Source organism: Nannospalax galili, unplaced genomic scaffold (genome assembly GCF_000622305.1).
Source record: "Nannospalax galili isolate Female #2095 unplaced genomic scaffold, S.galili_v1.0 scaffold1259, whole genome shotgun sequence".
NCBI classification, from domain to species: domain Eukaryota; kingdom Metazoa; phylum Chordata; class Mammalia; order Rodentia; family Spalacidae; genus Nannospalax; species Nannospalax galili.
This window is the reverse complement of record NW_008343968.1, coordinates 831,470-855,367: the sequence shown is the minus strand read 5'-3', so window position 1 is coordinate 855,367 and position 23,898 is coordinate 831,470. Positions and strand designations below refer to the sequence as shown.

The following is a 23,898-nucleotide window of genomic DNA, read 5'->3' as shown; positions in this document are numbered from 1 at the left end:
CCTCTGGGTGTGTCTGTGAGGGTATTTTTGGAGTTTTAACTGAAGAGGGAAGTTTCCCACTCTGAATGTTGGTGGCATCATCCCATGGGTTCAAGCCCTGGACTGACTAAAAAGAGGAAAAAGAAAACAGTGAGCCAAGGGGGCTACAGAGAGGCCTCAGTGGTTAAGAGTACTGACTGCTCTTGCTAGGACCCAGGTTCGCATCTCAGCACCCACATAGTAGTTAACAACCATTCATAACTCCAGTTCCAGGGGATTCGATGCCCTCTTCTGACCTCTGTGGGTACTGCATACACAGGTGCTCTTAAATACATGCAGGAAATATACTCATACACAAAATAAAAATAATAAATAATAAATATTTTTAAAATTTAAAAAGTGAGTTGAGTATCAGCATTATCTCTTTCTTCTCCCTACCTGGGGACCCAGTGCCCAGTAGCTCCATGTTCCTGCTGCCACCATGTTTCCCATCTGTGAAGATCTGTACCCTCAAACTGTGACACAATAAACCCTTAATTCCTTAAGGTGCTTCTTGCCAGATGTTTTGTAACAACGAGTAAAGAAACACACAAAAACACCATCAACTATATGAAATTTTCTGGAGTTTATTGGAGTTTATTTTTTATCTCTAAAATAATATTTTGTTGAGTTTTTGAACATTTCATATAATAGTTCTTAATCAAATTTAGAACCCCCCCCTCCCATCCATGCCTCTCCCCCAACCTCTGACCAGATTTCATGCATATATATTAAGTTCTAGCTGTTCAAGCATTTGTACCCATCTGTCCTTCAGTGAAAGTTCATCCCTTGGCATCTAGTCAGCCTATCTAGAGATCATAAAGAAGATCTAATCTCCCTCACCCAGCAATAATTACTTTAGTTTAATTTGTAATTTAGATCTAATCTTTTAATTGAATAAGCATTATAAACAGTCAGGTATAATTCATGATGGAATGTACTTATATTTTATTAATAAAAATATATCAAGTCAATGGTTAGAATTCTGGTATTTTTTTTTCCTCTAAAAGGGGGTGGAATTAAGACTGAAGAGCATTGTACATCCCATGTTCATGGATTGGAATATTAACATTATTAAGATGTCCATACTATCCAACATAATTCACAGATTTAACACAATTCAAGTGTCCCAGGCTTCTTCCAGTTTTATAAGATGTACACATTGTGCTTGTTTCTGACTCAATTTTCAAGTGCCCTAACACAAAGAGGTTTCAAATTTTTATTGGAGCCCAGGAAAAACTAAATAAAAACAAAGAAATGAAAGTTCCTGAGAGATTTTCTAATGATAAAATTCATAATAAACATATTTTCCCCAAACAAAACCTTCTAGTATTTTCTATTTATACCCTCAAATACTCCATTTTCTGCAAATGCATATTGTGTAGTCATAAATGGATGTATCTCAAGCCTGGCTTTATCACAGAAGTCTTATGACATGTAATTTCAGAAGATGAAGATGCTAGGATAATGAATGAAAAACCAGTTTCCATGACTGACTCATTAAAAGAAATGATAAAAGGAGAAAATTATACTTTTTAAAATTATTTATTTAATAACCATCTAATTAGAAGACCTTTTAAGACATAAAATTAAAGGAGGTTTTAAACTTTAAAAAGATTTCCATTTCATTATTAAAATACAGTTTCATACAGAAAAATTCATTTTTAATGAAATTGACGCTAAGATGTTTGCACATGTGTTTCTAATATCTATTTATCTGATTATTATTAGTCACAGTGGGTTACTTTCTGAGCTCCTTGGCATCTGAGTATGGATATAAAGTCATCAGGTAGATTTCAATGGTAATGTTTTTCACATCTACTAATTATTAAGGAGCAAATTTTTATGCTTTGAAGAATTGTTTTTTCTTTTTTAAATTTATTTTTACACCCACTTCCCAGGTAGCATTCTCCCATAGCCTCCCCCCTCCCAGATCCCTTATACTCTGATATCCCTGCTACTGTCTCTTGTGTTGTCAGCACCATATATCTGATTATTACTAGTCACAGTTGGTTACTTTCTGAGATCCCTGGCTTGTGAGCATGGATATAAAGGCATCAGGTAGATTTCAATGGTAATGTTTTTCACATCTACTAATTATTAAGGTGCAAATTTTTATGCTTTGAAGAAATTTTTTTATATACCCACTTCCCAGGTAGCAACCTCCCATAGCCTCCCTCCCCGAACTACAGCCCTTATACTCTGATATCCCTGCTACTGTCTGCTGTGTTGTCGGCACCCCCAGCCATTCCCCACTACTTGCCCTTCTGGTGAATCTAGTCTCAGCCTATCTAGCAGTCTTTGTTTTAGGAGGGTCTTTTTGTCAGAGGGACATAAAGGACAGCTTTTGCTCCTTGCCCTCCTAGGTCAACTATTTCCAGGGGACTATTAAGCATCTCTCAAAATGTCCTGTAATGGTGGTAGGTCACCTGTCATCTTGATCAAGGAGGCCGAGGAGACCCCACCAGATGGACTTGAACCAGTGTCCAGTCTATAAAGAGGAGGGTAAACACAGAGGAATCACTTCCTCCATACGTCCAAGCAAAGCCAACCATGGTCGAGCAGGACCTTTGACTTATTCACATAGGCAGAACTGGTAAAAGAAAGGAGCCAGGGGCTCCTCCCAAGTCCATGTGACCCCTGAGGAACAGATCCTCAAATGACCTTAAGAGTAAAAATAAATCGGTTTATCTGGACCAACTGTATGGCTTTAAACACCCAAAAGGAAAGTATAACCAAAGATTAAATGGTCCAACATAACTTCATAAGAGTCCATATGTATAGCTAAAGGCTACATAACAAGCAACAATGCCAGACAAGCGATACCTTCTTTTGAGTTGTTGGCCAGGGTGGCCAAAGGGATTCCCAGATAGTAACCCAGCACAGAACTGGGAAAATGAACAGCAGATCCCAATCTTATCCAAAGGACTATAGACAACTGATTACCGCTAGATGAGGAACAGCTGACCTTCCTAAAACAAAGACCTCTAGATAGGCTGACTAGATTCACCAGAAAGGCAAGTAGTGGGGAATGGCTGGGGGTACTGACAACACAGCAGAAAATTATTCTTTTTACAAATGTAAAAGGATGCAGACGCTGTTCATCATCATTATGTCTCATTCTGTTTCTATCTACAAATGTGAAGGACATTTTCTCAAATATTTCCCAAGTTAAGTAAAGTCTCAAAATGTTTAATATTTAAACTCAAATTCTTTAAAGGACTAATATATAATTTGATTTTATTCACTGCATAAATCACAGCAGGAGTTAATCAAAATAATTCACCTCTATATAATTCTTTAATTTCCCATTGGCAAAACATGTTCACATAGATGATATACAATTACTTTCCTAGTATAAATATAAAAGAGAAAAGAGCAAATATTGTGTTCCTCTGGAGACTGATCCCAAAAATTACAGAGATTTTCTGTGTAAATTCACAGAATTCAAATTACAATATAGACATCTCCTAAAATAATTTATAAAGGCATAGTAAACAAATCTGGTATGCTATATAGAAATTTCTGTTACAGTTCATTTGAACATTTGAAAAACATAATTTTTTGTATATTTCTTAATATGTGTCAAAAACTGTGAGAAGCTGTGGAATTTTAAAAGGATTAAAGCAAGTTCTGATCTTATGAACACGTGTACGTGCACATGTTTGTATGCTGGAATTATAACATGAATTCTCAATATAAATAAACTGTTTAACATCAACAAAGTAGTGTTTAATTCTGAATGCTGTTATATAAATCCTTACAAGGATTGTAATATATTGATGGACCGTTAAAAGGTGAGAAAACTTTCATTAAGGAGTAGAAGAATATTGGAAAGAAAAAGAGTTCTATGAGAGAAGAGGGAAGTGTTCTATATGAGAGAAGAAACACAAACATTTAAGAGATGCCTGTGTGTGCTGCTTCTAATGAGAAGTGTCCCCCATGGGCTCATGTACTCGGTTCCCTGTTGGTGGTGCCGTTTGAGCAGGTTATGGACTTTTAAGATGTAGAGGCTTGCTGGATTAAGTCATTGTGTCAGGCTTTGGGAGTTTAAAGCCTCTCCCTACTTCCAGTTCCATCTCTCTGCTTCCTCTTTGGAGCTAAGATGGCATCTATTTGCTTCCCACTCCTGCTGCTTGTTGCCATGTCTCCCTGCCATGATCAACTCTTATCCCTCTGGAGCTGTAAATGAAAATAAACCCTTTGTCTTTATGTTTCTTTTGGTCATAGTATTTTATCACAGCAACAGAAAAGTAAGCGATACACCAAGCAAAGAAACAGTTAAAACACAAGGAAGTACATACAGAGCAGTAGTGCAGTAATCTGCATTTGACTTTGTTACAGCAACATCGAGCTAATTTTACTGTGAATTCTAGAAACCAAAATGTCCATAAAATAAATACAACACCTGCCATACACAAACTTATATTTTAAAGGTCTGGTACATTATGTGACAAATTTGGTAATAGGAAAAAAGACATTTCTGATCCATTAGCATGCTATATTTAAATATGTGCTGTGTTTAGGGCATCGTTTTGCATCACATTTCAGGTGCAGCATTTGTTTTATATCTATGCATTTCATTATTTGGAGGATTAACACTTAACATAAAGGGCACAAGTTATCCTGAAGCACTAAGCAACAGCAGTCAGTGTTTGATATCACTCTAAACAGTCATTTTCCTCACCTCTCTTTAGGGAACTACACGTTGCAAACAGCAAAATTTGGGAGAAGATAAAAGTAAAGTGAATCTAGAAAAGTGAAAATTAGTAAGAAATTTCCGGGTGAATGCATTCATAGTCTACTAGCAGAATTTAAGTGCAGCTAGACCTTAAGCTCCCATTTTCATTTATGGCTCACATTAGGAGGCTCATTGGAGAGCCATGAGCTTACTGTAAACCTACAAATTTGACACTGTCATAAAAAAAACAACTTCTCACTGCTCATACATGACAGCAACATTATAATATATGAAAGTGGTTTTGACAAGCTAAATAGGCTTCCTCATTCCACATTTGATAATAGTAATATTTCCTTATTGAATGATATAAAAATTATGAATTTAGGAAAATTATACAGAGACTATCCATAAAATCTATTCAAGAACATTCTTCAGTGCTTATTCAGCATCAAGCACTGTCTTAAGTGCTCCTATATTTCTCTTACTAATTATTTCAACCATCTAAGGGACATAAGTAATATCATCAATTAGCAACTGAAGAAACTGACCTAGAAACATAATCTGACTTGCTCCAGGAGAAAAGAAAAGTAATATAGAAATGATAATATATAGGCAACATAAAGAAGACCCGAATGGAATAGTATTAATATCAATAACACAGGTGCTACCATGAAAATCAAGCCACACTAAAGAAACACGTCTCAATATTTAAATGAGCAAAATATTTGAACATATGTTTCACCACGGATAGACAATCAGCAAAGAGCACAGAGAGATACACTCAGCATCATTTCGTTATGAGGATACAAATGGAAAACACAATGAAATACCAGATCATGCTTATCAAAAATACTAAAATTGTTTAAGTTAAAATTAAATGACTGAAAATTCAATTGGATTTGGAAAAAACAAAAAAGATTTGTTGCATTCAGTGTTGGTGATGGGATGGCAAGTGACCACACTCTTGCAGCATTAATGGGAATGTAAATAAGCATAATCATTTAAGGAGAAATTTTCCAGTATCTATGAAACCTTAAGTGTGTGTTTCTACTCTAGGAGTCCCCGTCACAACAGTACTTCTCAAGGAACGTTGATATACAGACGAAGATATGTAGACTTTATAATGCAATATCATAATGCTAAGAAGTTGGAAATTATCAATATGGAAATATGTGAATAAGTTAGGAAGTATCTGTTCAATAAATATTAAGTAATTCATTAAATATGAGATAAATTCTATTGAGATATGTGAAAAGATGTCCATAATGTATATTTTTTATTACATTTATCTATCATTTTATGAGAGGGAGCAAGTGTGCATATGTGTGTGGGCATGTCTGTGCCACAGAACATGCAAGAAGGGTCAGAGGTGAACTTGTAGGAGTTGTTTCTGTGCATGAACTATCTGGGTTCTGGGGGTCAAGCTCAAGTTGTCAGGCATAGATAGCAGCAAGTACCTTTATCCACCGAGTCATCTCATCAGCCTCCCAGAATATTATTAATGAGAGACTGCTTCAGAAGTAAAATTAATAAAATCCAAATTAAAATTTTTAAATAAATTAATTTTATATATGAATTTTGTCACTTTACAGAAAAGATTTAAAGTACCACTTAAATAGTAAATAGCTATAATTTTAATTGAAGAAAAGTTCGTGATGAGGGTAAAATATTTTCATTTTTAAACTGTTTAAAAAATTTAAAATTCTTTTTATATTGTGAAACCATCACAGGATATTTGCACATATGAACCCTCAGTGCTTGTGACAGCATGCATAAACCCAAGCGAGACAGGAGCTCAGCATGGATGGGGGAGGTGGGAAGGAAGCCCCAGGCCTACCTGAGGATCTATTGGTATTGATAGCTGCTGGGAGAGGGAGAGTCAGTTTTCCTTACTGGTGTGATGCCTGGTAGTTTGACCAGACTCCAAGGGATAAACCCACATCCAAGAGCATTTGAGAAACACAGATTAGACTCGATTGGCCTTTGTTAAAAAAGAAATGATAGAGGATATGAAGTAGGGGTGTTTAAGGTGGGGATGCAGAGGGGGGAATCTGACTATAACAAAGATATACGAAATTTCTGAATCAATAAGAATATTATTTTTTAATTTATGTATATGTGTGTGCCTACTTATGTATGTGCACTACATGCATGCAGATGCCCGTGGAGGGCAGAAGAGGGCATTAGATCCCCTGAAACTGGACTTATAAGCAGTTGTGATCCTCTTGATATGGGTTCTGGAACCAAACCCAGGATCTTTGCAAGAGCAGCAATTGCTCTTAATTGCTGAACCATCTCTCCACCTCATAAGTACATGACTTATAGCTCTGTATCCTATCCTGCCTTATGTCTCACATTATATTCTAAGAATATTCCAAAATCATGGAATGTAAAACATACTTTTAATGATGTTTTACTAACTTCATATTGACAAACTATGATTTATAAAACTGTTTATCTATAGAACTCTTTGTCCTATATTTGAGTTATTTTCAATGTTTCCTATTATAAAAACAATGAATTTCAACAAGTTTATTTAAAAAATGTATTTTCAGGTCCGACCTCCATTGGTGTAGTGGCTCTAATTTCAGCAGATTGCCAGAGAATGCCAAGTTCTGGCCTCCCTCTGGCCTCTCACTGACAGAGGGGCTGAGAATGCAGGGAACTGCCTGCTAGCTTCCCCTAATTGTGCCATACCCATCCCCCTACCTGGGATTTTGTGAGGCCCCTCCCAAGGCCCCAGGGCAGATCTGGCTTTGGTAGGCTAAGGCTGAGATCCCACCAGACAATCTGAGAACATGGACTGCCTGAGAACGCCCAGATCCTACCTCCATGTGGTGAAGGAAGCCCAAGTGTACCTGACTGGAACCTGAATTGGAAATCTGAATTGGGCTTCTGTGTGTATTCCTGACTAGCTGATTTTCCTGTAGAAGAGTTCTACAAGGAGAACCCCCTAGAGATAATCCAGGACACTGAATTTAAAAGAACAATCAGAAACATGATCAAGGAATTTAACCAATTTAAAGAACACATGAACAAACAAATCAAAAACTTAAAAGAAGATAGGGATAAATTTCTGAATGAATTTACAAAAGAGATAGAAACATTGAAGAAAACTCAGGTAGAAATGAAGAAGGAAGTGTAAAACTCAATAAGCCAACTTGAAACAACAAGGGAAAGCCTCACCAGTAGAACGAATGAAATAGAAAACAGAATATCATCACTGGAAGATAAAGTTGAAGAATTGGACCACTCAAAGATTATGGAAAATTTTTTAAAAACAGGAATGGAACATGCAAGAGATCGACACCATAAAAAGACCAAACTTATGAATCATAGGCATACAGGAAGGAGAAGAATCCCAAGATAATGGCATGGAACAGGTCTTCAACAGGATCATGGAAGAGAATTTCCCGAAATTAAAGAAAGACATGGCCATACAAATACAGGAAGCACATAGAACACCAAACAGAGAGGACCAAAAAGAAACTCTCCACGGCACATCACAGTAAAAACACTAAACGTTCAGAACAAAGAGACAATATTGAAAGCTGCAAAAGAAAAACAAGTCACATATAAAGGAAAACCTATCAGAATTACAGCTGACTTTTCAGTGCAAACTATGAAAGCCAGAAGAGCCTGGACCAAGGTATTTCCAGTTCTACATGACAATAGATGTCAGCCCAGAATACTATACCCAGCAAAAATGTCTATTATAGTTGAGGGGGAAAGAAAAATCTTCCATGACACGAAAAGCCTGAAAGAATACATGTCCACAAAACCAGCCCTTCAAAGAATACTTGAAGCAACACAGAGAGCAGAGAGAGAAACAACTATGCCCTAGCAGTAATGAAAGAAGTAAATAAAGGTATAATCAGGTAAACATAAAATTAGACAGAGAACACAAACAGCAATCAAAATGACAGAAACCAATACATACCTTTCTATAATAAACTTAAATATCAATGGACTGAACTCCCCAGTCAAAAGACACAGGCTAAGTGAATCCTCACCTTCAAGGATAGGCACTACCTTAAGGTAAAAGGATGGAACAGAATATTCCAAGCAAATGGCACTAAGAAACAAGCAGGGGTAGACTTCAAAGTAAAACTAACCAGAAGAGATAAGGAGGGTCACTTCATTCTGATTAAAAGAACAGTTAACAAAGAAGATATTACAATCTTTAACATATATGCACTGAACCCTGGTATACCCAAATTCATTAAAACAACACTACAGGACTTTAAGACACAGATTAACCACAACTCAGTAATAGTAGGGGACTTCAATACCGAACTGTCTCCATTAGACAGGTCAACTGGACAAAAAATAAACAGAGAGATGTCTGAATTAAATGATACCATACCATACATCAAATGGACCTAACAGACATCTTTCGAATATTCCACCCAAACACCAAAGAATACACTTTCTACTCAGCACCCCATGGAACTTTTTCAAAAGTTGATTACATACTGGGCCACAAAACAAACCTCAACAAATACAAAAAATTGAAATAATCCCAAGCATTCTATCAGACCATAATGCAATAAAGCTCAAAATCAAAGGTGGAGAAAGTTCTAGTCACTACATGAACTAATGGTGATTGAACAACACACTGCTAAACAATGAGTCAAAGGAAAAATTAAGAAAGAAATAAACCCCCAGAATTCACAGAAAAGGACAATACAATACAATACAACACAACATCCTGGACTCTTTAAAAGTAGTCCTAAGAGGGAAGTTTTTAGCTCTAAGTGCCTACATTAAAAAATCAGAAAAAAACAGAAATAAAGGACTTTACTCTGCAACTCAAGACACTTGAAAAGCAACAGCAAATGAAACCCAACCCAGCAGATGAAAAGAAATAACAAAAATCAGAACAGAAATTAATGAAATAGAAACAAAGAGAACAATACAAGAAATCATCGAATCCAAGAGCTGGTTCTTTGAAAAGATAAAGAAGACTGACAGACCACTAACCCAGTTAACCAAAAGAAAGAAAGAGTACCTCCAAATCAACAAAATCAGAGATGAGAGGGGAAATATCACAACAGACACCAAAACAATCCAGACCATTATAAGGGAATACTTTAAAAACCTATACGGCTACCAAATTTGAAAATCTAAAAGAAATGGATGGATCTCTAAAATCATAGGAACCACTGAAGTTAAACCAAGAAAAGATCAACAGTTTAAACAGATCTATAACATATGAGGAAATTGAAACAGTAATACAAAGCCTCCCAACTGAAAATAGCCCAGGCCCAGATGGGTTTACAGTAGAACTGTGCCAGCCATTCAACAAAAACCTACAACCAATACTTCTTAAATTTACTTAATTTATTGAAAAAGATAGAAATGGAGGAAGAGCTTCCAAATTCCTTCTATGAAGCCAGCATCACTCTAATACCAAAGCCAGGTAAAGATACAACCAAAAAAGAAAACTATAGACCCATATCCTTAATGAACATAGATGCAAAAATTCTCAACAAGATACTTGCAAACTGCATACAGACACACATCAAAAAGATCATTCACCATGATCAAGTAGGCTTTATCCCAGAGGGATGGTTCAATACACGCAAGTCAATAAACATCATTAATCATATAAATGGAGTCAAAGAAAAAACCACATTGTCATTTCAATAGATGCCAAAAAGGTTTTTGACAAAATTCATCATGAATTTATATTTGAAGTCCCAGGGGGCATTGGACTGAAAGGAACATACCTCAACATAATTAAAGCTATATACAACAGACCCACAGTTAACATCATTTTAAATGGAGAAAAACTGGAAACATTCCCACTGAAATTAGGAACCAGATAAAGATGTTCACTATCTCCACTCCTTTTCAACATAGTGCTTGACATGCTTGTTAGAGCAGTAAGACAGGAGAAAGAAATTAAAGGAGTACTAATTGGAAAAGAAGAGGTCAAACTATCACTTTTTGCAGATGCTATGATACTATACCTAAGAGACCCCAAAAGTTCCTCCAGGAAACTTCTAGAACTTATCAACATTTTCACTATAGTGTCAGGTTATAAAATCAATCTACAAAAATCAGTAGCCTTTCTATATACCAATAGCAAGCAATTGGTGAAAGAATACAGGGAAATGCTCCCATTCACAATAGCTGCAAAAAAAAAAAAATTTTGGAATAAATCTGACCAAAGACACAAAAGATCTCTACAATGAAATTTTTAAGTCATTAAAGAGATTGAGGAAGACACCAGGAGAAGGAAGCACCACCCATGCTCATGGATTGGAAAAATTAATACTGTGAAAATGACCATCCAGCCAAAAGCAATATATAGATTCAATGCAATACCAATCAAAATCCCATGACATACTTCACAGAATTAGAAAAAAACCATCCATAAATTCATATGGAAGCACAAAAGACCCTGGATAGCCAAAGCAATCCGGAGCAAAAAGAGCAACACTAGGGGGAATACTATACCAGATCTCAAAGCATACCACAGGGCTATAGTCTTAAAAACAGCATGGTACTGGTGAAAAAAATAGACACATAGATGAATGGAACATCATTGAAGATCCAAACTTGAGTACACGCAGTTTCAGCCACCTGATATTTGACAAAGGTGCCAAGAACACACAATGGAGAAAAGACAGCACCTTCAAGAAATGGTGCTGGCGAAACTGGATCTCCACCTGTAGAATAATGAAACTAGATCCTTATCTCTTACCTTGCACAAAAGTCAATTCCAAATGGATCAAAGACCTCAATGTGAAACTGGAAACCCTGAGACAATTAGAAGAAAATATTGGCAGTAACTTACAAGATATAGGTGTAAGAAAGGATTTTCTAAATCAGACAGCAGTTGCTCAGGAATGAAGGTCAGGAATCAACAAGTGGGACCTCATTAAACTAAAAGCTTCTGTACAGCAAAGAAACAATTTAAAAAGTGAAGAGAAAACCCACAGAATGGGAAAATTTTTTCACCAGTGACACATCTGACAGGGGTTTAACATTTAGAACATATAAAGAACTCAAAACACAAAGAATCAAGAAACCAAATGACCCAATTGAAAGATGGACTAAAGATGTAAACAGAAGAGTTCTCAAATGAAGAAATAAAGATGGCTAAGAAACATCTCAAAAAGTATTCAACTTCATTAGTAATTAGGGAAATGCAAATTAAAATCACCCTAAGGTATCACCTTACCCCAATCAGACTGGCTAGGATCAAGAGAATAAATGATACCAAATGCTGGCAATGATGTGGAGAACGGGGAATGCTCATTCACTGTGGGTGGGATTGCAAACTCGTGCAACCTCTATGGGAAACAGTGTGGAGAACTCTTAAAAACTAAATATGAACCTACCATATGACCCGGTTATACCACTCCTTGGCATATCCCCAAAGGACTCATCCTATTGAACAGCCACTTGTATAACCATGTTTTTTGCTGCTCTTTCACAATAGCTAAGAGATGGAAGCAACTAAGTGTCCCTCAACTGACGAGTGGTTAACAAAAGTGTGGTATATTTACATGATGGAGTTCTATTCAGCAGTAAAGAAAAAATGAAATTCGCAGGTAAGTGGATGGATCTAGAAACTGTTATACTAAGTGAAGTAACTCAGACTCAGATAAACAAATGACGTATGTTCTCCCTCATATGTGGATCCTAGTACCAAATCCTTTTAAATTCCAGGTCCTTTTAAAAAGATGATGCTTTACAGCAGTCCCTTATGCATGAAATAACTACTATCATCACAATGTCAGCTGAGCCTGATCACTAAACATGGTCACAATTGGGCTTGTTGACCGCTGTGCTCATTCATTAAAGGAGGGCCAAGCAGTGTCATTGGACCCTCACCACATTATCCAGCCCCTCTTCCCAGACAACTGTATGTAATTTGACCCTAATCTTACATGGCCTCCTGGATTTGGGGAGGGCTAAAATATACAATCTGGGGAAGGGTAGGAAGAGAAGGCATGACCCATCCTGGATAAAATCTTTCCAGTGTGCATACCCTCAGGTCATACATACACCTCAGCAACCCCTCAGTTATCCCAGTAAGTAAGCTAAATAAAGTCATTGGTTCCCCAGTAAAACTTTAATCAAACATTGACTTGACAAGAACCTTGAAAGGCAATAAGCATTGCTTAGGATCCTCAAGAAAATAAGTCTCACAACAAATGGAAAATGTATTTGTTAATGCTATTATGTCTCATAATTCTTTTTTTAAAAAAAGAAAATGAGAATTAAAAGATGTTAATAGGATATGGGAATGGAGATATTTTCCAAAATAGACAGAAAAAATGAGAAAGCCTAAGCAAGTGATGAAGGTCTGTTTAGGTTTGTTATGATATATGAAGGATGAGACAAAAATAATATACATATCTTTAAATTTCTATGGTCATAGTTTAGTTAATTAATTTAAGGAACAAAATATATATCTAGTCAAGGTTTATCTGAGAATATTTGGTTATTTTACCCAAGCCTTATCTATACAGCACATGATAATTAAAAGTACAAAACTGGTGGAACTAAACTTATTGGATGTTTAATAGCCATACTGTGAGGCCTGTACTAATGTGGTCAGAGGTACTTAAAGGATTGTTTTTGTCCTTTGCCCTCCAAGGTCAAATAAGTTCCAGGGGACTAAGGAACATCTCTCAAAACATCCTGTAACTGTGGTGAGTCACCTGTCCTCTTGTTCAGGGAGGGCATGGAGATGGACTTGAACCAGAGGAGGCTCAACTCAGAGGAAACATCTCATTCACGCTTCTAAGTGAAGCCAGACATGGTCGAACAGGACCTTTGACTTATCTTCACATTGATGGAACCGGTAAAAGAAAGGAGACAGGAGCTCCTCTCAAGCCCATGTGACCCCTGAAGAACAGACCCTCAAATGATCTTAAGTGTAAAAGTAAATTGCTTTACTTGGGCCAACTGTATGGTCTTAAACACCCAAAAGGAAAGTATAACCAAAGAGTAAAGTCATCAATATATTTCTTTAAGAGTTCAAGGGATTATACTTCCCAGACATTAGACTTAAGTCTATATAAAAAGTTAGACAGTTATTTCTCATTGATGGTTTCTGTTCCTTACCAGAAAATGCTGCTCAGATGCAAGACTTCAAATCTTGGTTTCCAATACTGTAGTGCCCACCTGTAGCTGAGGGAGACAACCAGCTATTGTTCTAAAATGTTGGATATATTTGTTTTCTCCTCCTCTTAGAAGCCTTTGAGAGGGAACTGACACTGATTCTAACCACTCCAACAGCTCTCAAAATACCTGAAAACAAATCCTGAATCAATCACTATAGAGTTCAGCCTTGGAAGATAAAAGAAAAATGAGGAGGAACCCAATAGAGGGATGCTTTTGGAAGCCCTTGTCAAGAAATTCCAATGGACTCTCATATGAACATTTGAAAATTGCCCTGTTCTGACTTTTTTTTTCTAGTTCCCTGTCTAGAACCTGTAATGCTAATTACTCTTCCCTTTACTTCTCCTTCACATCTCCTATTCACAATTCAAAGACTTTCTTTTCTTTCTCAAGATAAGAGTTATTCAATTTTGGGAGTCTTTTAGACAAACCCACTGAAGGGGTACTCCAATTGCCTCGCCCTGTATCACTGTTCGGTACAGAAGAAGCTAAAGCAGTCTGCATCCTGATTCCCTATTTGTTATTTGAGTAACCTCTTCAGAGGATGGTGTGATAAGAATAGGAGATAGGGATTTTCTTGGCAGTTAGGGTAAAAAACCCAAAGAAAAGTAGCCAGTTTCTTGGCTAAAACTCACAATGTCCTTTAGCATCTTAGCAACCTATTCCATTCCAAAGGCCAAAAATTTTGAAAATATTTGGGAGCTTTTATCTAATTCTTAAGTGATTTTAGGGTTACCTCTTCAGAAGGGGGAATATTAGAGTAGCCAAAAGCCCCATAAAAAGATAAATAAATCAAAGAAGAAGAAAGAGTACACGAAGTTATCAGAAAAAAAGTGATAGTGAGATATGGGAGGAGTTAGAGGGGAGGGAGCAAGCATGGATTTGATCAAAACACCTTATTTGCATGTATGAAATTCTCAATAAATTATTTATTTAAAAATGTATTTTCAGGGGGGTAGATGTCAGGACTACCCCTTTGGCTTATCGATGTCCCTAAAGGAATTCATAGGATTCAGAAGTTGTTGTCTTTATGATTACAATACATTACAGCAAAAAATATAAAGTATAATCAACAAAGAGAAAAGGTTCATGGGACCAGATTCAAATGGAACCAACTGTAAGCTCTGGAAAGTCCCCTTACAGTGGAATTGCACAGAATTCCTTCTGCACTGGCACGGACAGCAATGGACAATCTGCCACTGAACAAAGTACATCTGAGCCTGACCAAGCTTTTCTTTATAGATTAGTCATATAAGCACCTGTTCTACCTAAGAACTGTGAAGGCAAATTGCTGCAGTACAACTAAAGAATTTGGATACACCAAAGCTTTAATACCTAAGACAGTAAACAACCACAATATTCATCAGCAGGTAAAAAGAATATTGTATTATATCTGTGTCATGTTACACTACTGAACAGTAAAAAGGAACAGTAAAATAATCATTCTGAATTAAAGAAATCAGGCACAAACAAGCACACTGCTTCATTTATAGTAAGTGGGAGTATAAGCTAGATTACAAGCATGAGGAAAAGCAGATCAGGGTTGCTCTGAGATGAGACCAGGCAGGAAGTCAGGCAGGGATTACAAAGTGCAAAAGGACACAGGAAAGCTTCATTGTCTGCATTTTGGTGGTGGTTTCACAGTGTCAAGCCTTGAAACTGGTAAGCATCTGGAATTTATTATGTGGAAATTATTCCTTGGCAGAGCTGTTAAAATGACTATGTCTGTCTTCATGTGTCTGTGATGTATGTTTTGTTATCATTTTAATCAGTGAGAATTATCACCCACAATTTAACAAATGTTATCCCTAAGTAGGAAAAGAATTAGAGATGTTTTCAGTTTTCTCCTATGAGTTCATCCTCATTTTCTTTTTTTTTTAACTTTTACAAAATCTTTATTGAGAATTTCATGCATGCATATAAGGTGTTTTGATCAAATCCATCCCCACTCCCTCCCCTTCAATATTCCCCCCTCTGAAGAGGTAACCCTAAAATCTTTTAAGGATTAGATACAAGTTCCCAAATATTTTTGACATTTTTTGGCCTTCGAACAGAGTATGTTGCTAACAGGCCCAAGGAAAATTTGACTTTTAGCCAACAAACTGGATACATTTCTTTGGGATCTTTTTACCCTAACTGCCTAACCAATTCCTACCTCCTATTCCTATCATGCCATCCTCTGAAGGGGTTACCCAAATTGCAAAATAGGGAATAGGGACACAGACCTCACTGATTTCTTCCATGCTGAACAGGGATGCAAGGTGAAGCAATTGGAGCACTCCTCCAATGGGTCTGTCTGAAAGACTCCCAAATTGCATAACTCCTGTCTCCAAGTCTCAAAAGGGAAAAGAAAGTCCTTGAATCATGAATAGGAGATGTGAAGGAGAAGTAAAGGCAAGAGTAATTATCATTACAAGTTCTAGAAAGGAAACTAGAGAGAAGTCAGATCAGGGCAATTTTCCAAATCTTCATATGAGAGTCCATTGGAGTTTCTTGACTAGGGCTTCCAAAGCATCCCTCTATTGGGTTCTTCCTCATTTTTCTTTGTCTTTCAAGGCTGGACTAATTGTCTGGGAAGAGTGGCTGGATACTCAGGTGAGGGTCCAGTGACCCTGCTTGGCACTCCTTTAATGAATGAGCACAACTGTCAACAAGCCCAATTATGAATACGTTTAGCCATAAGGCTCAGCTGAAGTCTTGATGATGGTAGTTATTTCATGTAGAAGGGACTGCTGTATAGCATCACCTTATTAAAAGGATCTGGAATTTAAAAGGATTTGGTGCTAGGAACCACATATGAGGGAGAACATACGTCATTTGTTTTTCTGAGTCTGTGTTACTTCACTTAGTATAATTTTCTTAATACCCTACAACAATTTTAAACATTAAGACTAAATGTTCTTCAGAGCTGAGTGTGGTGACATGCTGGTAATTCGAGCATTTGGGATGTGGAAGCAGAAGGATAAGAAGTTCAAGGACAGCTTTGGATAGAAAAACTAAACATCAAAATCACTAAATCTTCTTCAGTATTTAAGGTCCTTTAAAAAATAAATGTATTGCTGGGTGTGGTGGCACATGCCTTTAATTCCCGCACTAAGGAAGCAGACACAAGTGGATTTCTGTGAGATCTAGGCCAGCCTGGTATATGTACCAAGTTTCAGGCCAGCTGAGGCTATGGGGAGATCATTTCTAAAAATACGTAGATATATAATATGTGTATACATATTATATGTATATAATATATGTATATGTATTGCTGCATTAAGGAAAAATGGGAAGGTAAAGCTAAGTCTATAGTCTGTATATTCTTTCTACTTTCTTACAGTATGACCTCTTTACAATGAAGAAAGTTCTGTATTTAAAAATACAATGTGATTTTTAAAAAGTACCGTCTTGTGCTGGTAAGTTATCCCTTGTGCTGGTAATTATTTCCCTATTTCTGTTTGTTAAAGTAACCAAGACTGAGTTTATAAACATGAGCTTTGGCTACGAACATTTACTCTAACAGTTGCCTTCCTTTGGTTCCTGGACAGCAAAAGATTAGCGAAGGAGGGTAAGGGGCAGTTCAGTCCTTTCTTTTGCGAGTCACTGTTGCCTGCTCTTACGCAAGAAGTTTTTAATTTAGGTAAAATAATTAATTATACACTATCGAAACCAGGAATCTTGTGTTGATAATGTGGTACATGTTTAGATTAACAGCATCTGTCTGTGTAGGCTTTCCCAGCCGCCTAGCGTCACATCCATGGATCAGTTGCGAGGTGCCGCCAGCCAAGGTCTCATGGAACTCGGAGCCCGTGGAAGAAAAGGGTTGTGTGACACAGAGGCCATTGTCTAAGCCCGCGTTCTGATTCAGACCCGACGCTCAGCAGACCTTGTGCTGATCTTGCTCGGCCTCAGTCTCCTCACTTCCAAGCTGGAGGAGTCATGCTGTCCTGCTTCTGGGTCCTCTCCAAGCACATGGGCCCTGCACGAATGTCCCTGCACAGTGCGCGGCACAGATTCGCTGTCCTACAGTGCTGGGCTGCCCAGAGCCCCTTAGGACCCCTGCCAGCCTCCCCTGGACGCCAGCTGGCCGCAGTGGCCTCCTCCAGGGACCCTACTGGGTCTACCAGGGTGCGCCAGAACTTTCATCCTGACTGCGAGGCTGCCATAAACTGCCAGATCAACCTAGAGCTCTATGCGTCCTACGTTTACTTGTCCATGGCTTATTACTTCTCCAGAGCCGATGTGGCCTTGAATAACTTCTCCAGGTATTTCCTTCGCCAGTCCCTGGAGGAGAGGGAGCATGCGGAGAAGTTAATGAGACTGCAGAACCAGAGAGGAGGCCAGATCTCCCTACAGGACATCAAGAAGCCGGACAGGGACAACTGGGAGAGCGGGCTGTATGCCATGGAAAGTGCTCTGCTTCTGGAAAAGAATGTGAACCAGTCACTGCTGGAGTTGCATACTCTGGCCTCAGAAAAAGGTGATCCCCATTTGTGTGACTTTCTGGAAACCCACTACCTGAATGAGCAGGTGAAGTCTATCAAGGAGCTGGGTGACCATGTACACAACTTGGTTACCATGGGAGCCCCGGCTGCTGGCCTAGCTGAGTACCTTTTTGACAAGCACACCCTCGGAAAGGAGGACAAGAACTAAGGTGTTGGCTGCCTTTCCAACACCCCAGTGCATCTCAGGACCTGGGTCAAAGATCTCCTTCCAAAATTCAACTCCCTCTTGCCATTCTCCTCATTTTTGTACTGTTGTGCCAATAAAGTGATTTGTAGAGAAAATATACTCAGCCCCATGTTAACAACAGCTTTCTACCCACATCAAGATACTAAGAAAGGTAGCCAAGAATACTATGGCATGAAAAGAACTGAAGAAAGCACTGGAAATAGATACAAGCTCATGGTCTTCAAATAGTATTACCAAATATTATTCCTAACCATGAACCTAAACTAAAATTCCATGATTTTCAATTCAAGAAGAATCTGCTTTTTCAAGATCTTATGCAAAATGTTAAAGTAGGAAAACATATAAGATAATATATAACTATGTCAGAGAATATATACATCCTTTGAAAATCACACATGCAAAATTTTATGACAACTATTATACATTCCAAGTGTGCTTCAAGAAATGGCGATGCATGGAGATGATTTGGTTCCTTTAAAAGCTTCCGTGATGGAATTTGGGATTCGCTACATCAGGTATCAAGAGTGGCCTTGGAAAGTCACAGTGGATCAACACTTAAGGGCTCTGAGATGTCTCTCAATTAAAAACAAAAAACCAAATGAATGATTGAATTATTTCTGTTTTAGTATTTCCCAATTACATGCAATCGCAAGACAATTTTTTTTCCCTTAAAAAAACAAAAACTAGCTGGGCGTAGTGGTGCACTCCTGTAGTCCAAGCAATTGGGAGGCAGAGGCAGGCAGATCTCTGTGAGTTCAAGGCCTGCCTGGTCTACATAGTGAGTTCCAGGCCAGCTGGGGCTACAGGGAGATCCTGTCTCAAAAATACCAAAAACAAAACAAAACCTACAATGTAACAAAAGGGGTTGGTTAGTTGCAGATTGTGTATACCACCACTGGGTTGTAGAGCCTCCTTTTCAACATCCCCCACAGTGAAAATTCTGCATAATATGCATTTATGTAGTGTTTAGAAGGGAGAGGAAAAAAATAGTGGAGTAGAGAAAGGTTCCATAAAGAAGGAAGTATCCTACTAGGTGAAGGTTTCCTTCAGAGAGGTACGGTAAAATGAATGGAGAATGTTTGGTGAGCAGGCATTGGGCTCAGCTGGAGAACTATGTGATGGTTGGAAAGGCCTGTGCACTGAAGTGTGGAGGAGGTATGGGCTTAATTTAGGATAGACATGGGAAAAGGTATTCAAGGGTTCCAACCCAGGAATGCTCAAAAAGTTGAGCAATCAGAAGATTAACCTGCAAACAACATGAAGGTTTATGGTTAATTCCAGTCCACTGAGATACAGATGCTAAGAAATTAGTGCATAAGAAGTTAGAGGAATCTGAGGGCCATCTAAGAGAAAACAGGGAGAGAGTCTTGGGAGAAGCAAGGTATTTATTTATTCTTCCAGGAAGATCTTAAAAATCTACAAGATCAAAAGACATGTGTTAGATTTCCTGTAAATCTGATTCCTAGGGAAGGAAAAAATGAAGTTATAGAAAATGTTGCACTGAAACGCCCTATCCCAAAGAAATTGGTAAAGAGCTATCAGGAAACTTTCAGCCAAAGTCAATTACTCAGAGGAAACTCAAGAATCCCAGAAATGGGCCTGCCTAAGTACCTTTCCAATTACTTTTCCAATGTACTCAGTGATTGACTGGGAGGAACCCACAAGTGAGGACTTTTAGTGTATGGCAGCTTGGTGCCCTTGGCCAGTTAAGGCTCCCTGTAGTCCAAAATCTGAAGAGTACACAAACACAATGATTCAGGGAAAAGCACCATTCACGGGATACCACTGAAGCTGCTGTTAAATGTAATTTTGTCAAATTATGATGTGGACATAAACTCATTATGTGTTATTTTAAAAGCAAGCAGTATTTTGAGACAGAGTTTCATTATATAAGCCTAAATATATAAAAAAGAAATAGAGAAACTTTCAAAACATGAATGTTACATTGATAGGAAATTATATATATAGATATACACACACATATATATATTAACGACTTTAGATAATCTCTTAAATAGTGACATTGTAGTTCAGATTTTAAAAATTATCTGTCTTTTAAAACAAGTTTCTTATGCCTAGCCATTATTACCTAAGAAAAAGAAAACACGAGATACATAGAAAAGCAATAAAGGTCTGAACTATGCTGAATGTATATGAGAATAGAAAACTCACAAATAGAAGCTAGTGGGAGTTCAAAGGTAAAAGCATTTAAATTTCGTGGCCATGGTCAATTGAAAGGAAAGAGTTACCAAAATGGGGTATGGGAAGAAGACTCCAATCAGTTCCTGAAGAATACGGTTCTAAGAATAAATCACATTTTCAGCAGGTGGAGTAAATGGAAGAGGGAAATGTGCAATGATGCTAGTTAGTTTGCTGATGCTAATGAATCTCTTTTTACATCCTATTCTGAAATAGCCTATATTTCTGCATAGAAATTCTATTATATTTCTCTAGAAAATTTCCTCTTCAATTTTTCTAGATGAATGTTTTTCAAACAACACATTCTAACCCATTAGTGTGTCAGTAGATTGTTTAGTGAGTCACTATCCACCTTTTGTGCCTGAAATAGAATTGAAGTGAAAATCATTGAAGTAAAGGTATGATCTAATGAGACTTGTTTCAGGTAAGTGTGTGTGTGTGTGTGTGTGTGTGTGTGTGTGTGTGTGTGTGTTTCCCATGAATTTACATCTTAGAGGGTGACATTTCTCATTCTGTTGCTGTCAAAAATACTCAATAGCTATTCTCTTGGATGATAATTTTACAGTCTCCAAGTTCCTCAAATCTCCCAGTCTCCTTTCCCCACTGTTAGCTGATAATCCTCTTACTCACTGAGAAATCAATAGTAATGGCATGAGAATTTCACACTGCTCTTGCACTGAATTAATCATATACTTACATTTGCATTCATTTAATATGATTTTTGTTGTGTTAACAATGGTTGAAGTATTTATTTAGCTTCCTAAACAAGCCTCCAAAAATGCTATTTTTCCTCATCTTTAATAAGTAACACTAACTTTACACTCAGTATAATTCTAGAACATTACAAGCTATCACCTGTATTTACCCTCACTTTTAAAAGAACAGCCTCTGCTTTTAAATTCTACTTTTTATTCCATCCTCACCTGCTCAGTCCAAAGTTCATCACACAAATGTTGACTTTCCTTTTGTGTTTATAAATTCTTTCCCACCAGAAGGAAACATATTAGTTCAAAAACCCAATGAAAAATGATACATGCAATATCTTTAAATGAGTCCATGTGTATAGCTGAAGGCTATATAGCAAGAAACAGTGCCAGACAGGACAAACCTCCCTTCAAGCTGTTGACCATGGATGTCCAAGAGACTCCCAAAATTACACAGCCTATTACCACATCCCTTGATTGCCTCCCAGAACTTTAAGGTAAGACCCTATTGCTGAAGACAGGATATACTTTGGACACAGGATTTGAAGCAATGGAGCTGGAAGTGACCTGGAAGCCACCTCCCTGAAGGCTAGCTCTCATAGTTTTGGAGAACACTATACAAGCTGCTAAGGGACAACATAATCAATGATCCAGTGAATGCTTTAAGGGCTAATAGTCACAACAATAACTGGCACAGCAAACTATATTGGGGCAGTAGTGGCACTTTTTTTCTGAATGAGGCAATTTATTAACCCAGCATCCTGTGTTCTAATGCTTCTTGTTGGCAGCTACCACCTGTTTGGTGATTCTGTCCAGATCTCCCCTTCCCTGAGGTGTTAGCTTGTGGCCCCCATTTTGACCCTTTTCCACCATTTTCAGCCCCTCCAAGGCTTGGAGGACCAGCCGGGCCACACTCTTGGAGCCTCTGCTGAAGTGGCTGGGCCTGACAGTTTCTCTTACGTCCTACATAGATCTTGGTCATAGAGCCAAGCCCAGCACTACCTCAAAGGTACAGGTGTCGTGCTGTGGAAGCAGCTTGTGTATAGAACCAGTTCTCATCATAGGGAACAAGCTCTTTATGTTTGACAAACTTGACTGTGTCCAACCATTCTGGAACTCTCAGCTTCCCAGACATTTTGAGGAAGGCTGCCAGAGCTCTGATGAACTCTTGCTGGTTTACATCTTTTACAGCAACTCCAGGCTCATGTTCCTGTAACCTCCGAGCTGTCAGCCAGGGGAAAGGGAAGGACGAAGTTTCCCAGCTGCACAAGTCAGGCATCAAGTCTCAGTAGTGGCACTTTTATCTTGGGGGTAATCAACAGCTACCTGATTGGATTTAATGTCCACTCAATGAGAGGGAACTCATGTGTGGTACTACAGACATAGGCAAATACACATGTCTGGAGCAGCCATAGATCTTAGAGAAAACCTCAAGGATGTTGCATCCCTGGAGAAATGTAATTTCTTACTATGTGTCAAATATGGATCATTTTATTTACAGACAAGTATGCCAGTCACCTCTCATCAAAGAAGCTTCTCTTGCAACAGATGGTGACTATCACAGAGTTCCACAACTGGTCATATACAGAGAAAATTGTCAATGTGCTGCCCAACTCTAAGTGACACATCTACAATGGAACCTCTGCACCTAAGGGTCACAGAACACAGTAGAACAAGAGGTAGAGAGAATACCAATGTATCACTCAGCTCTCATCAATGACATTCCCTCATGAAGCAGAGGTCCATAAACACAAAAGGACACAAATGGCCAAAGTATAGAGAATAAGAGTCTGTAGAGTGTGGGTCCTATAATTAAACTTCACCCACCCAGAGCTCAGGGACCATTGTGGAAGAGGGGGCAGAAAGACTATAAGAGACAGTGCAGGAGGTACATGACCACATCAAAAGAGTCTTTCAAGGTCCTGGAACCTTGTTCATGTGAATCTACAGCAATGGTGTCAATATGTACAAGACCCATGCAAACTGAAGCAGACAAAAACCCAGCATAGAGCTGTGGAAATGGGCCGCAGGACCCAATCTTAGCTGAAAAACTATTGTCAGCTGATCTTAAAAGGAGGGACTCTAGATAAGTTGACTAGATCTCAGTGGATGAACTTGCACTGAGGGACATTTGGGGACACTAACTTGACTCAATAGGCCTCAATATCATTAACATAATGCATGAAATCCAGTGAGGGGGAGGCTATGGGAGGGTGCCAGTGAGGAAGAGGATATAAAGATGACTAAGAAGTTCTGTATGAAATACACAAAATTCAATAAAAAAGAAAAAAAACACATTCCAAAAATGCTTACAATTAATCTTACTGAGAAAAAGGACAAAGTAAAGGTTCATGGTTCAAATTTCGTGGCGTCTACCTATCTGTGTACACATAGACAAAAGGAACTCAGCAAGATGTTTGCAGTGAGCATCTTTGTAGTAGTGTTTGTTTATATTTTTATATTTCCCAGAAAAGA

At 38.0% G+C, this 23,898-nt stretch overlaps 1 protein-coding gene and 1 pseudogene across 1 annotated transcript; one reads left to right on the top strand and one right to left on the bottom strand.

The window, feature by feature from the left end:
• Window positions 1-17,767: 17,767 nt before the first annotated feature.
• Ftmt (ferritin mitochondrial) lies at window positions 17,768-18,481 on the top strand. The gene has a single exon (XM_008840245.1). The coding sequence runs from the start codon at window positions 17,768-17,770 to the stop codon at window positions 18,479-18,481; it is 714 nt and encodes a 237-aa protein (XP_008838467.1).
• A 3,710-nt stretch (window positions 18,482-22,191) lies between these two features.
• On the bottom strand, window positions 22,192-22,702 carry LOC103739774 (annotated as a pseudogene).
• Between the last annotated feature and the right edge of the window lie 1,196 nt (window positions 22,703-23,898).

Coding starts and splice junctions, on each gene's coding strand:
- Ftmt (XM_008840245.1), top strand. CDS start 17,768: ATGCTGTCCTGCTTCTGGGTCCTCTCCAAGCACATGGGCCCTGCACGA.